Below are 14,522 nucleotides of genomic sequence, written 5' to 3' on the forward strand. Positions count from 1 at the left end.
CATGAGCAAGCAGCATGCTGAGAGAAGATCCCTCTGAACTGAGCCTTTCTATATCAAAAAGACAAACTACTGTTCTAGATTCCTTTCTTCATTTGATCTTTTCCTTTTCTTTGTCTTGCAGCAATTACATAGAGTTTTCCTGGATAGGACCCCAACTCTTCTCATATCTGTTTGTGTTTTCATTCATTACTGTGGAATTACAGTTATTAAAAATAAAGACCTTCTCTCACACCATTTGCACACAGATTAGCACTTACCTTTTTGTCTACCAGTATTATTAAAGACTTTAGCCATACTGTACAGTCACCTTTCTCTCTCCTTCAGTCTACCAAATGGCAAAAGACTACCAGTACTCTCACCACTAGATTCACAGACAGCTTTTATCCACAGGTCATAATGTTACTGAACAGTCACTCCTACTGACTAATGCACGATTATTTCTTGTAAATACTATATATTGGATAAATTATGTATATAGTATATATGTTTCTTTCAATGTATGATTTTGAATTCATTGTTTTTGTTTTGGTATTGTGTTAATGTCCCTAGTAGGAAACATGAAATTAAGAATTTCACTGTGTTGTATACAAGTGGCAATAAATTTGAACTTGAAGAAGTAATTAAAATAGAGGTATAACATCTTCCCCATGATCTGCTTCTACTTGTACGTTTAACAGTAAACATGTGTTGTGATGGCCAAGAAGCAAATGCCATGTGAATGCTATACAAGATCAAGCATTACCCAAGTCTTGTGATAAGTTCATTCATTCAATCTAAAATTAAGTGACAGCCCATCTAACAAACCAAGACCCTTTCTTATATTTTAGGTTGGACACCCAAATTGCTGTCCTCACTGAAAGGTTTACCCTTGGGTCTAATTGTCACAGTTGCATTCTTGCTGAATCATTGCACCTTATAGTTGATATCTAGAAATTCTTTTGAGCTCAAGTTGCATTTTTTTATTTTTATACGGAAAATAACTACCAAAGGCACATAGGCCTTTGTTGGTCCAAACAGAGTTGAGTCTAGACATCTATCACAGCCATTTGGTTGACGACTGTGTGGTTAAATCTTTTAGACAATATACATTACTATAAAGGCAACATGGAATGATGTAAATCTTCCACATTTCAAATTACTTGCACAAATGCTTAACTCTAAAAACCTCTCAACCCTAATCAAAGTGCAGTTCTTTGAGTATTCCATTCTTGGGGCTTTTGGAATGGTTTTCCATTATTTCTACATTGAGACTCTCTGTTTACATTTTCTTCTCAGATTTGCACAATCAAGCTTTCCCATGAGGACCATAAATCCTTAACAACAAAGGACTAAAGAGAACTGAACTATCTTGGCCTTTCCATCTGCTGGATTATTCAATTTTTGTCTGAATCTGCCTCCTGGCTGACATCCCACTTTCTTGTCCCCAACACAAACTGTCAGCACAAAACGCCAGACTTCACTTGTCTTCACCTGCTCATTATTTCACTTGTTATGTGTTTTGCTAATAATGGTCCCAGCCTATTTACTATTTGTAAACCACTGCTACATTTTTGGCTTTATAACTATTAGCAGGGGAATGGAATTAGATGAAATCAGACTATAACAAAGAATGCACAAAGTTACATGAAATTAATAGAATCCTGATATTCATTTAAGTTTTTAATTTAAACTGAGATTTAAATGTAAAACAATAAGCTAAAGTGAATTCTTTAATTTAAATAATGAATATTATATTATGGTGTGTACATGCTGGCAACTTGTAACAAGCGGAATCAGAGGTGTGCAAAAGATATCATTATTAAATAAATTATTTGAATTCCAGGCATGGATGCTGGCTGAACCTATTATGCATGTGAATAGATTTTCATCATGTGATTTATGCAGCCTGCAGTGGGTTGGCACCCTGCCCGGGATTGTTTCCTGCCTTGTGCCCTGTGTTGGCTGGGATTGGCTCCAGCAGACCCCCGTGACCCTGTGTTCGGATTCAGCGGGTTGGAAAATGGATGGATGGATGGATGGATTTATGCAGCAGCATAAACAGTACACTGCAAAAAATGCAAAAATTACACAAAAAACTTTAAATGTGAATTGTTTTATTTAACAAAAGAAATCTGCTAATGGGGTAAGCAAAATTTACTTGACAAGATTTCTTAAAGTAGGCTAAATAATTGTAAATACAAATTTTTGATAAGTCAATAATTCTTAAAATAAGGAAAACAAGATTTAATGTCATGATATAAATACTTTTCCTTTTGCTTAAATTTCACTTTTTGCAGTATACAGCATGATGAGTAAAATGTGCAAAGACAAAAGCAGTGATGGATCAAATAACTTTGATATAACAAACACAACAGTGGTTAAACAGAGCAGTTTCCTATGGAATTTTCCATAAAAAGAAGTTGAAACAAATTAATTTTTACTAATTATTTTAAATATCTTGGGTGTACATTTACTGCAGTTTTTAAAGTTGTCAGAAACAATACTGCAACTTACAGTACATGTTTGTTGAGCATTTTGAACATGATCAAAAAAATTGTACACCAACATAAGTCTGTGTGGGGAATATATGCAAATACACTACATTTATTTTGTGAAATTATTTTTCAGAATTAAGTCTACTTCAGTATTAACAAAGTAAACATTTAATAACAACAAGCATAACTTATTTGCTTATCATATTTTGAATGAGTTTTTTTAAACTGAATGAAGCAATAAGTAACCTCTGTACTTTCTGAGAATGTATTCAAGGAAGTTATCAACATGAGACAGAGAATGCTCTAACCTACATATTATTTCTTGAATTCTGTTACTGACTGAAGTTTTTGCAAGGGAAAGACTCTTTTATATGGTAAGAGGGAATATTTAACAGCTCACTAACTTCTTCAATGGAAATACCAGTCTGAGGTGGTAAAATGTGCTGCTACATTTAATAAAAGCTACCTTTATCTATTTACTGCAAAGCTTTAATATCAATACTGCAAAAATATTTAATCACATCATAGAGTATTAAAAATTAATGTGATTTTTTAAAAATTTTATTATGTTGTATTAAAAATGATAATCAAATTGATTATTGTATGTCTTATTGAAGAATATTATTCATTTCAGCTTTCTTTATATTTATTTTATTTCCAGAATTCTTTGGTAAAATATATAAAGATATCCAGTAAGCTTTAGAGTATAGAAATCAAAAATTACAATTATTTAAGCTGAAAGAATAGAGTTACAAAGAAAAGAAAAGAAATTCAAAATTTTATAGACGTAAAAAAAAATTGATTTCTAGGTTCCTATGTCAGGATAACCAATCAGTAAATGTCTTGGTTTGCCACCAGTATCAATAAGTGCATAGATTGATGAGGCATCACTGGGTCTTTGACTTGAGAACTGTCTCCTTCAAAATCTGAGGCAGCACTAGCTAAGACTGGTTTGCTTAATTTGATATATAGCAACCTTGCAGAACCATGTTTGACTTGTTCTGTAGACTATAGCAGTTTATCAACAGCGACCTTCTTTCTTTGTGATCAAATGTTTATTTAAAAAGGCAATGACAGTAAAGAGCATAATACCAATACATCATAACTAGTAATCAGCAGTTACAAAGGAGGAATATAGAATAGGATAAAGGAAACCCCCTATCAGTGATCACTGACTTCTTGCTGCACCTTCATTCCATCCAGTTCTTTATGAGATTTACTAAGAACAACAAATAATGATGCCAGAACACAGCAATGAGAGAGGTGCAGAGGAACAGCAGCCTTCTATTAGCTCTTTCCCAACCTCAATGCTTACTCACAATAAATTAAAAAAAAAAACAAAACAGCTGGGGACATGTCCTCAAGAGCCATGATTGTTAGCACCTTCCCCACACAAAAACGTCCAATTCAATGGAAAAAGCCCCTAAGAACTGCTGTGTATCACTTGTTAAATTAATTTATTTGCTGTCTTTTAGATTTTCTGAATCCTCTTGAAGAAATTCTGAATGGCTTCTACATTCACAGAAATTTTAAAAGCTGTTTCTTAAGAAGGTCAGTTACCGCCACTAGGTACAACTGAAAGCAGAACATCTTTGCAATGGTTAACTTACCCAGTCACCAATGCCATCTCATGAAAACTTTCATATTGCTTCTCTCAGCCTTCAGTGTGTTAGTGAGACATGATACAGCCATGAAAAGATATCGACACCAACAAATCTTCAGTGGGATATACCATTAAATATACCATTAGCTACTTGAGAGCCTCAATTCATGTTATATCCAACCATCTATTTCTGAGCCCATTTAATCTTAATCCTATTTCAAGATTACAGAGGCCCTTGGAATACCACAGAATATTTTAAGAAAACAGCATACTGTATATAAGCATTGCTACAAATAAAGATCAATAGCCTTTCAAACTCCTACAGATTCAGAGATATTTGGATGTATCTGGCAGGTAGCAACATTTTCATAGAATGAAATTGTCTCAATAGATAAACAGTCTATCCATATTCCTACCTTACACCTGCACTTGAGACATGGTAGCTAACATATTTACATATTGCTTTAGAAGTACATGCATATTTCATCATTCTTAATATCTTCTTATGGGTTTTCTGCTGTCACACTTAAAGATCTTTGATGACATATTTGCTTCCTGTTTTAGTTAGTACCTTGTTTGATTTAGATAGATAGATAGATAGATAGATATATTCACTTGCTGTCATTTATTGTTAAAATTTTTACCCCTTCAGTCGCTGTAGGTCGCTATATATAGCAGACAGTATTTTTTAGGTGATATGGTGGACTAATTTCTAGCATATAAGTTGATAAATTTTTAGTATGTCTTTATTTGTAAACTACACAAAGCAAATGTAATATTAGATAAGTGTTTCAGGAGGCATGTTTTACTTCATTAACGAGAACAGCGGCGCTTTGATGTTTATCTAACCAATACCCCCAGTCTTTAGGACTGACTCATGACGTGAAATTTATGGTGAGGTGGATGAAGCATCAGACCAGCTTGGCAAGGGTGACTGTTTTGACTTAGAGTTTATAAGCTACTGCCCCCAGGAAGGCCATAAACTGACTAAACAAGGCAACTTGGGGATGAGTTGTACCAGAGTACTTTAATTAGTAGATTGCCCAGGAATGGGCAGATAAACTAACTGTATTGTATGGCTATTTATCATTGGTTTTGAATCAGAGGCCATTCTGTACTACAACACCCCATTAGCTTGTGTTTTGTAGTAAGAATGGTATAAAGTTGGTCGCCTTGCCCTTACCTGTTTCTCTTTACTACTAGTAAGCCCGCGATTCGCTAGCGAATCTGAAATCCATGAATGGCAATCAGTTTCTGTTCCGTCCGATATCTGGATGGATGACATATCATGGAGGGTGGGTGTGTCTGGGGAAATGTCATTTAACTACATATGCATATCTGTAGTAAGTCGGTCTTGTTTTGTGGAGACGTGATTCCGTTGCCTTTACTTTTACCGACTGCTGGCAGAGTGGAGCACAGCAGGTTCAGTTTACAGGCTGTGGTGTTCGTGTGTCAGCCACTGAGTCTGGGAAGCCGCTGGGTTAGAGTCTGTGACCGTTATGTGATCTATACTACTGGCACAGTGGATTAGAGCAGGCGTAGCTCACGCGCTGTGGGCACCTGCGTTCATCATGTGTATCCATGCGGGCTCGTTTTTGTATTTCCGTTAGTTGAGCTGTTTGTTTTTGGACCTGTGACTCCGTTAGCTATACGGCGTCTACTGTTAAGAATTATAATCGCACTTACGTTTAATACGGAGCGCTCGTGTATTGTTTCTTTCCATCTGGTGGTGTTTCTGTGTTTTCTGTGGCTGGACTGTTAATAATGTGTTACTGTAATACTGTAATGTGATTGAAATATGCTGTGTAGTGTGGACATTTGGGGTTTCCGTACAGTAATCCAACCTTCGAATCCTCTCGTTTCTTTTTTTGCTCTGTGGTGGGCTCGTTGCAGTGCGTTAGTGCGCAGTGTGGACCTCTGTGGTTTCCGTACTGTAATACAACCTTCGAATCCTCTCGTTTCTTTTTTTGCTCTGTGGCGGGCTCGTTGCAGTGCGGTAGTGTGCCAGTGCGCGTGTGCCTCGATGTGCCCAGCACCCAGTGCCCAGCGTCCACATCCGGTTTACAACCTTCGGTTAGTAAGATGGATTTGGCCATGAAGAGAAGACCATGATGAAGACAAATCTATCTCAGCAGGTATATTCAGACAGACATATGGCCCGTTTCAATACTCCATTCAAAAGCCTTGTGATAGCAAAGCAAGCTAGACTGAAGATAAACCAACAGCCACCTATGGGCACAAGATACACTGCTACATTACTTAGGCTGTAAGGGAATGGTAAGCCAATATTCACATAGTATTCTGCTTCTTTAATATTTTGGGCATTTGTATCAATAATACATAATTAAATGTGTAACTTAACTCCTGGTTGTTTCTTTACACTATCTAATTGGCTGAGGTTACAGATATAGAAGGGAAGGGCGGAGGAAGTGCTAAACTACCTGATCAAACAGTGGTAAGTGTATGGGATTTAAAAAATGTTTTTAAGGTCTACACAATAAAGTGGGTAAAAAGGGAAAATAGGGTCACCATAGGGCCTTACACTATAAAAAAGTGGGTACTACTTTGAGGTTTTCACTAATTGTAGGAGTTAATGTTATGAGTTTTGTTTCTCTGATGTCTCCTCAAGACTTTCCCTATGGGATTAAATACTTAAAATAGATGATCCACTCACGCTAAGTATCAGGAATTACCATTGGGTTGCTCATGGATTTCCTGGAATAGATATTTCACCACTTCAGAATTACAGTTAGCTATACACCTATACACAGGTCTATTTTTCAATGTGCTTATGTGCAATAACCCCTCTGAGATTTTTATCTGTAAAGATCTTGGTTTATTTCCTTGAAATGTTTAGTCAAAATACATGACAAGCATTATTTGATTGAAGAACTGTTACTTTAGGTGAATGGGAATTAAATGGTGCCCTCATTGAAGTTTTAAAAAATATAAAAAGGAAATAATACAGTGGATCCAGGCTATTACTTTAAAATATGTATAATACTTCAACAAGAATAAGTGTACACGGGTGGAAACTCGTTATGGATAAATATTGCACAATATTTGCACGATTGTTTTTTTGGAATCTTGGAAAGTGAAATGATGCCTGTTGAGTGGAGAAGAAGTATACTGGTGCCGATATTTAAGAATAAGGGGGATGTGCAGGTCTGCAGTAACTACAGGGGAATAAAATTGATGAGGCATAGCATGAAGTTATGGGAAAGAGTAGTGGAAGCTAGGTTAAGAAGTGAGGTGATGATTAGTGAGCAGCAGTATGGTTTATTGCCAAGAAAGAGCACCACCAATGCAATGTTTGCTCTGAGGATGTTGATGGAGAAGTTTAGAGAAGGCCAGAAGGAGTTGCATTGCATTTTTGTGGACCTGGAGAAAGCATATGACAGGGTGCCTCGAGAGGAGCTGTGGTATTGTATGAGGAAGTCAGGAGTGGCAGAGAAGTACGTAAGAATTGTACAGGATATGTACGAGGGAAGTGTGACAGTGGTGAGGTCTGCGGTAGGAGTGATGGATGCATTCAAGTTGGAGGTGGGATTACATCAGGGATCGGCACTGAGCCCTTTCTTATTTGCAATGGTGATGGACAGGTTGACAGACGAGATTAGACAGTTAGCTATACACCTAACACCAGGAGTCCCCGTGGACTATGATGTTTGCTGATGACATTGTGATCTGTAGCAATAGTAGGGAGCAGGTTGAGGAGACCCTGGAGAGGTGGAAATATACTCTAGAGAGGAGATGAATGAAGGTCAGTAGGAACAAGACAGAATACATGTGTGTAAATGAGAGGGAGGTCAGTGGAATGGTGAGGATGCAGGGAGTAGCACTGGTGAAGGTGGATGAGTTTAAATACTTGGGATCAACAGTACAGTGTAATGGGGATTGTGGAAGAGAGGTGAAAAAGAGAGTGCAGGCAGGGTGGAATGGTGAAGAGTGTCAGGAGTAATTTGTGACAGACGGGCATCAGCAAGAGTGAAAGGGAAAGTCTACAGGACGGTAGTGAGACCAGCTATGTTATATGGGTTGGAGATGGTGGCATTGACCAGAAAGCAGGAGACAGAGCTGGAGGTAGCAGAGTTAAAGATGCTAAGATTTGCACTGGGTGTGACGAGGATGGATAGGATTAGAAATGAGTACATTAGAGGGTCAGCTCAAGTTGGATGGTTGGGAGACAAAGTCAGAAAGGCGAGATTGTGTTGGTCTGGACATGTGCAGAGGCAAGATGCTGGGTATACTGGAAGAAGGATGCTAAGGACAGAGCTGCCAGGGAAGAGGAAAAGAGGAAGGCCTAAGCGAAGGATTTTGGATGTGGTGAGAGAGGACATGCAGGTGATGGGTGTAACAGAGCAAGATGCAGAGGACATAAAGATATGGAAGAAGATAATCTGCTGTGGCAACCCCTAACGGGAGCAGCCAAAAGAAGAAGATTGCACAAATGTTAGGAAGTTTTTCTTCACAAGGCGTACCATAGATACATGGAAGAAGTTACCAAGTAGTGTGGTAGAGAGCAGAACTGATTATGACATGAAAATAAAACAAACTAACATAACACAAATAGTTTTTGCATGATTTAAATGCAGCACATTGAGAGTTAAATGTACACAAGTTGCCATCAGTCATCACAAGGCTTTTTGTGTTTATTATAATGATATTGATTTAAAATTTTTAACACTTTTTTCTGAATTTATTCTGCATAGATAATAGGCATATTTTTTCTCTATAAAACCATACTATAATATAGAAACAAGTTTTTCAGTCTCATTATTTAACACTGTTTTATACTTTGTTTATTTTACCTTAGCCTCTTAGCATGCATCCAAAGACAGGTTTAGTTCACCCAGAGATTACTGTGGTCTCACTGTAGCTGAAGGTATTACTAAATGTTTTTCCATCTTTTATTATTTCTATCTTCAGAATTGGTTTTGGTTAAACTGGAATGGTTATTTTAACACTTTATAACCTACGCACTGTCCTGTGGCACTGCCTAATGGGTGTAGTTTTGCAGTGTGGAAAGGTATACATTTGACATTCATGCACAGTCCATGCCCTTGACTTGGCTTTCTTTTTTCACCACTACTTGTGCTTATAGTATTTTGTTTTCACCCCCTTTTTTATATATATATATAATCTGATGACATATATGCTGTAAATGAATTCTGAAAAAGTATTATATAATAGAATAACACATTTAAATAGCATTAGTTATTTGACAGCTAAATATATTATTTTATACTATATTGTCACGTAAAACATTCAGTATACTTACTGAAGAGACTCTGGTTTGGTACAAAGGTGAAGAGGTGTGTATCCATCTTCTGTCACAGCATTGGGGTTGGCACCATACATTAGGAGCAGCTTGGCACATTCTTCTCTTGCATTTAAGCATGCTTCATGAAGAGCAGTTTTGCCACCTGGAGCTAGCTCTACATCTGATCCTCTCATTAGCAGATACTTTAAACAGTCCACATAACCTCTACCTGCGGTGATATGAAGTGGAGTTGTCAACTCCTGTTCATAAGTCAGAGACCAAAGCCCTGCATGGATTAGGAACAACAAAAAGCATACTGTTAAACCCTGGTATACATGAAAATTGTATCTAATTGCAGTTTTATGTAGAAAATAAGATTAGTTAATCAATCTACATTCTGAGTCTTCTTTTTTTCTTTGCAGAACCACTGAAATACAACATATCCTAGCAGCATTCTATGCAAGGTAACAGCCAAGTACTGTATGTTTCACTGTTCTGTCCTGAAAATGTGCAGTTTCATAAGTAAACACAGTGTTTATCAAGCAGTATGTTTGGAACGATAAAAAACATGCACTCCAGATTGATACATTACATATCAACATAATAATTATTTTTAAATTAAAACTGAAAAACTGATAACTGTGAAATGTACAAGTTTTGGAAGAAGGAAAGAACCAAATTATTGGAAAGTTGAAATTAAAATAAAATGGAACATAAAGTTAACCAAGTGGCAAGAATATAAGACAAAAGGAAGGAAACTTGTAAACAGTATACATCAAATGTTTTTTGGTATTCAAAGACACATTCTAAGAGAAAGAATCGTGTAAGAGAAAGATTAAGGGAAAAACAGAGCAAAAGGGTAGCTATGAACAATATTATTAATAATATACAATGAAGGAGAAAGTGATAACTTTGAATCTACCTTCATGTAAAACACTAATACCAATGAAAGATCTTATAAGGGTATGCTTTTATCTTTATTCTTTTTCAATATGTAGCCACCCATTTCAAGACCAGGCTTCCACAATTCTTACTAGTTGTTAGGGTCTATAGCTATATCAAATACCCCTTGAGCTTTGCAACTACAGGGTTTACTGATTTTTTTTAAGTATAAATTTCTGTATTAGTTTGTGTGAAGACCCATCTAACCTCTAACCAACATCATGTACATTCAAAGACTCTGCTGAGTTTAAAGTTCTAGTTTTCTGTTCTATAGTATGTCTAGCTGTAAATGCCATATTGTCTTCTTCAAGGCCTTAGTGGTGTTTGTAGCATTGGTCTCAACAAAAAGTCCACACCTTGCTTGTAAACGGGATTTTTATCATCAGCAAGTAAGTGGCATAACTCGGGTAGAAAAGGATCAACAAAAGAGAGATGAGAATCTCTCAGGTCATTTTAAGTGCTACTTACACTTAGCATGAATTATATTAAGGCTTGTAGATTTTGAAGCATAAGAAAAATAAAGATTTCTGTGAATTATTGCAGTTTTTAAATATACTTGGAACTATGACTACAACTATGACAATATGTATGTCTTCTGCAAGAAAGGGTCAGTGACATATATACAAACAAAACACTAACACTTGAGTAGTTAATAGTTGTTCCTCACACAGCATAAAGAAAATATGTGCTTGAATGCTGATCTATTATGTGTTAGTAGGGAATGTTCCCATTTTCCCCATTGTGTGAATGGGGTTTCAACTACGTAGTCTGGTTTTACTCCCAAACATATGGTGTCCTCTGCCACCTGTTCAGTCTGTCTCCAAGTCTCCGGAAACGTGCTGCTGTTGTGGAAAAAATCCTATATTGTTCCTGTTCTAAAGAAGACAGGCACCTCTTCACCTAATATTACAAACCACTGACAATTATGTCTCACATGATGAAGACTTTTGAGAGACTGGTCCTGGACTATATGAGTCCTCTTGAGGTAGATCAGTTGGACCAACTGCAGTTTGCCTATCGGACAAAGACTGGAGTAGAGGATGCTATTATTTGTCTTCTCCACAAAGCAAATTCTTAACAGGACAAAACTGGCAGCCCTGTGAGGATTACATTTTTCAATTTCTTCAGTATTTTCAATATTATTCAGCCATCCCTGTTAAGGTGTAAGCTCAGGGATATGCCTATAGTGTCCTGGATAATGGAATATCTGTTGGGCAGACCACAGTTTGTAAGACTCAAGGACTGTTTCTGATATGGATGTGAGCAACACTGGAGCACCACAAGAAACAGTTATATCTTCTTTTCTCTTCACTCTGTACCACTCAAACTACAAATATAACATGAGATAATGTCACTCTGCTCAAATAGGATGTATTGATAAGGGGGATGAAACAGAGTATAGGATTTACATGGAGAACTTTGTTTCATGGTGCACAAATAATAGTCTACAACTTAACATCAGTAAAACCAAGGAACTGCTTATTTACTTTCACTGCACCAAATGTGTCCGGTCACTATTCAGGGAGCGGATGTAGAGATTGTGTACTCCTACATATACTTGGGGAACCACATGAATGACAGGTTGGGCTGGTCTCAAAACACAGAGGAACTGTATAAGAAAGGGCAGAGTAGACTCTTTTTTCTTAGGAGACTGTATCCCTTGTGGCGAGCGGCTGGGGGTGGTACCCAGCCGGGACACCTGGAAGGACCGGGAGAGGGATTATGCCTCCTCTGGACCATGAGAGAGCAGCTGCCCTGGTTGGTATGGGAACCACGGGAAAAGAGCATGGAAGCTCAACCCTATAGGGGCCTGTGGTCACCGCCAGGGGGCACCCAGATGCCTGAAGAGCCCTGGCCGTCAGCACTTCCGCCACACCCGGACGTGCTGGCGGAGGATTACCAGGAACACCCGGAGTGCTTCCAGGTGCTCAGCCGGCACTTCTGCCACACCAGAAAGAGCCGGTGGAAGTTCATCAGGAGGCACCTGGAGCACGTCTGGGTGAACATAAAAGGGGCCGCCTCCCTCCATTCGATGGCTGGAGTTGGGTTGAAGAGGACAGCGCTCGGAGGAGAGGAGTGGAGGCGGTCAGAGAGAGACACATTAGAGAAAGAGGCCTGGACTTAAGGGTGCTTGGTGCAGGGGCACTTGTAAATAAGTAGTGTATAATAAACATGTGTTTGGGTTTGAACCATCGGTGTCTGCCTGTCTGTGTCCAGGCTGCTTTCCACACCCTTTAATGTGAGAAGTGACATCCTTCACATCTTCTATATCTCTTGAGGCCCACTGAATTAAGAAGCTAATTAAAAGGGCAGGCTAAGTTATATGATGCACTCTGGACACTCTGGAGGTAGTAGCGAAGGAGAGAGTTAAAACAAAACTGAGGGCCATTATGAACACAGCTGCACACACCCCCATGACACACTAACACTGAGGACTTTCAGTGAACAAATTATTCCGCTAAAATATGTTAAGAAATGCTACTGGGATTCTTTTATACAAACAGCAATATGCCTGTATAATGCCTCACTTTTAAATGTTTCTTCTTTTTTAGTCATTCCGGTGTGTGTTCAGACCATAGTGCATATTTATTTATCGATCTGTTTATGTATTTATTTAAAGAGCACTTGGGCTCTTAAATTAGAGTGTCAAAAACTGGTGCTTAGATGGAAAGCAACAAAATTGCAGGTCTTTCTAACTGCACGGCCAGACATCTCCATAAAACCCACTCAGACTACTATTCTAAAATAATAGATAACAACAATAATAATCTCCATGTACTGTTTAAAACAGTGGCAAATTCAACAACTGGGAATTCAGCACTACAGTACAAAATACCACCAGACATTAGCATTACAGACTTTGTAATATTCTTTAATGAGAAAATCGAGAATACTATCAGTTTAGCAAACCCTGTCTCGCCTTGCATACACCACTTTGGAAATTTTAACCTTGTAACAGAACTGGAAGTCTTAACTTTAATTTCTAAAGTGAAACTTTCTAATTGTTCCTTAGACCCAGTGCCAACAAAACTACAGTAGATAAAAGATCAATGTATGTTCTGGCAGCACATATTCCTAGCATTATCAGTAGCTCCTTATTGAATGGCGCAGTTCCTGATGCACTAAAAGTGTCAATTATCGAACCATTAATTAAAAAGCCAGACCTAGACCCACTTACACTTAATATTTATAGACCCTTTTCAAATTTACCCTTTCTTCTTCTTCTCACACTCCACAATTTTTCTGTGAAATTCCAGTCTGGCTTCTGCGCTGGTCATTGTATAGAAACGGCACTAACACAAGTTGTAAATAACATTTTGATATCCTCTGATGAAGGAAATTCCACTATAATTATGTTGTTAGATTTAAGTGCAGCGTTTGACACCATTGACCATCCTGTTTTACTACATGGGGTAGAAAATGACATTGGTCTCACAGCCACTGTCATTGCTTGGTTTAGTTCTAATTTATCAAATTGATTCTGGTACATCCAGAAATGTGCTTACAGAACTCTGTCATTTTACTGTGAGCCTTCTGAACTCTTTTGGGAGCCTCCCCAACAGGGCGACATGCATAAGTGCAACTGCCATGCCTGTTGAGGGTTGCTTGTCTGTCTCCGAAGCAACCGCAAATTTCCACTGCCACAGAAATAACTGCAAGCTGACCGCAGAGAACATTATAACTTGGCCACTGACCTGGCCCCAAACCTGCCTGTTTGCTGTGTCTGTGTATAGTAGAATGGTACAATAAATAACCTTGCTGTTCCTGTTTTGAGGTGAATAAAGCTGAAATACGGAATTTGCTAAAATACTGAAACTCAGCCTTGTCTTTGGGGTGCAAGACACTGACTCACACATCACATACACAGAAGTGAGATATGGAGTCCTGCAGGGCTCAGTACTGGGACCTTTACTGTTTTCACTTTACATGTTTCCATTGAAAACTATCATTAGAAAACATAATGTTAATTTTCACTCGTATGAAGATGACAGACCAGTGTTAATTTTGACAATACTTTTTGATTTAGTTTTAGTCTTCTGACTAAATTACATTTTAGTTTTAGCCACATTTTAGTCACTTAAATATCGTTAGTTTTAGGTAAAATTTAAGTTAATTTTAGTAAATCTTTTAGTAAAAAGTAGATCAGTTTCAATCGACTAAAAGTAAATTAGTCAAAATCAGATGGATATCTTATTTCACATACGAATATGCACAAAATATAACTGTACCCCTAAACTAT

General features: G+C 37.7%; 1 protein-coding gene across 1 annotated transcript in view; it reads right to left on the reverse strand.

Annotated features, from left to right (window-relative positions):
- asb10 (ankyrin repeat and SOCS box containing 10) overlaps nucleotides 1–14,522 on the reverse strand; it is a 79,717-nt gene that overhangs the window by 19,955 nt on the left and 45,240 nt on the right. The window contains exon 2 of the mRNA XM_028803883.2: nucleotides 9,359–9,626. Within this exon, the coding sequence (XP_028659716.1) occupies nucleotides 9,359–9,626 (268 nt within the window). The remainder of the gene's footprint in view (nucleotides 1–9,358; nucleotides 9,627–14,522) is intronic.

This window comes from Erpetoichthys calabaricus, chromosome 6 (assembly GCF_900747795.2).
Source record: "Erpetoichthys calabaricus chromosome 6, fErpCal1.3, whole genome shotgun sequence".
NCBI classification, from domain to species: domain Eukaryota; kingdom Metazoa; phylum Chordata; class Cladistia; order Polypteriformes; family Polypteridae; genus Erpetoichthys; species Erpetoichthys calabaricus.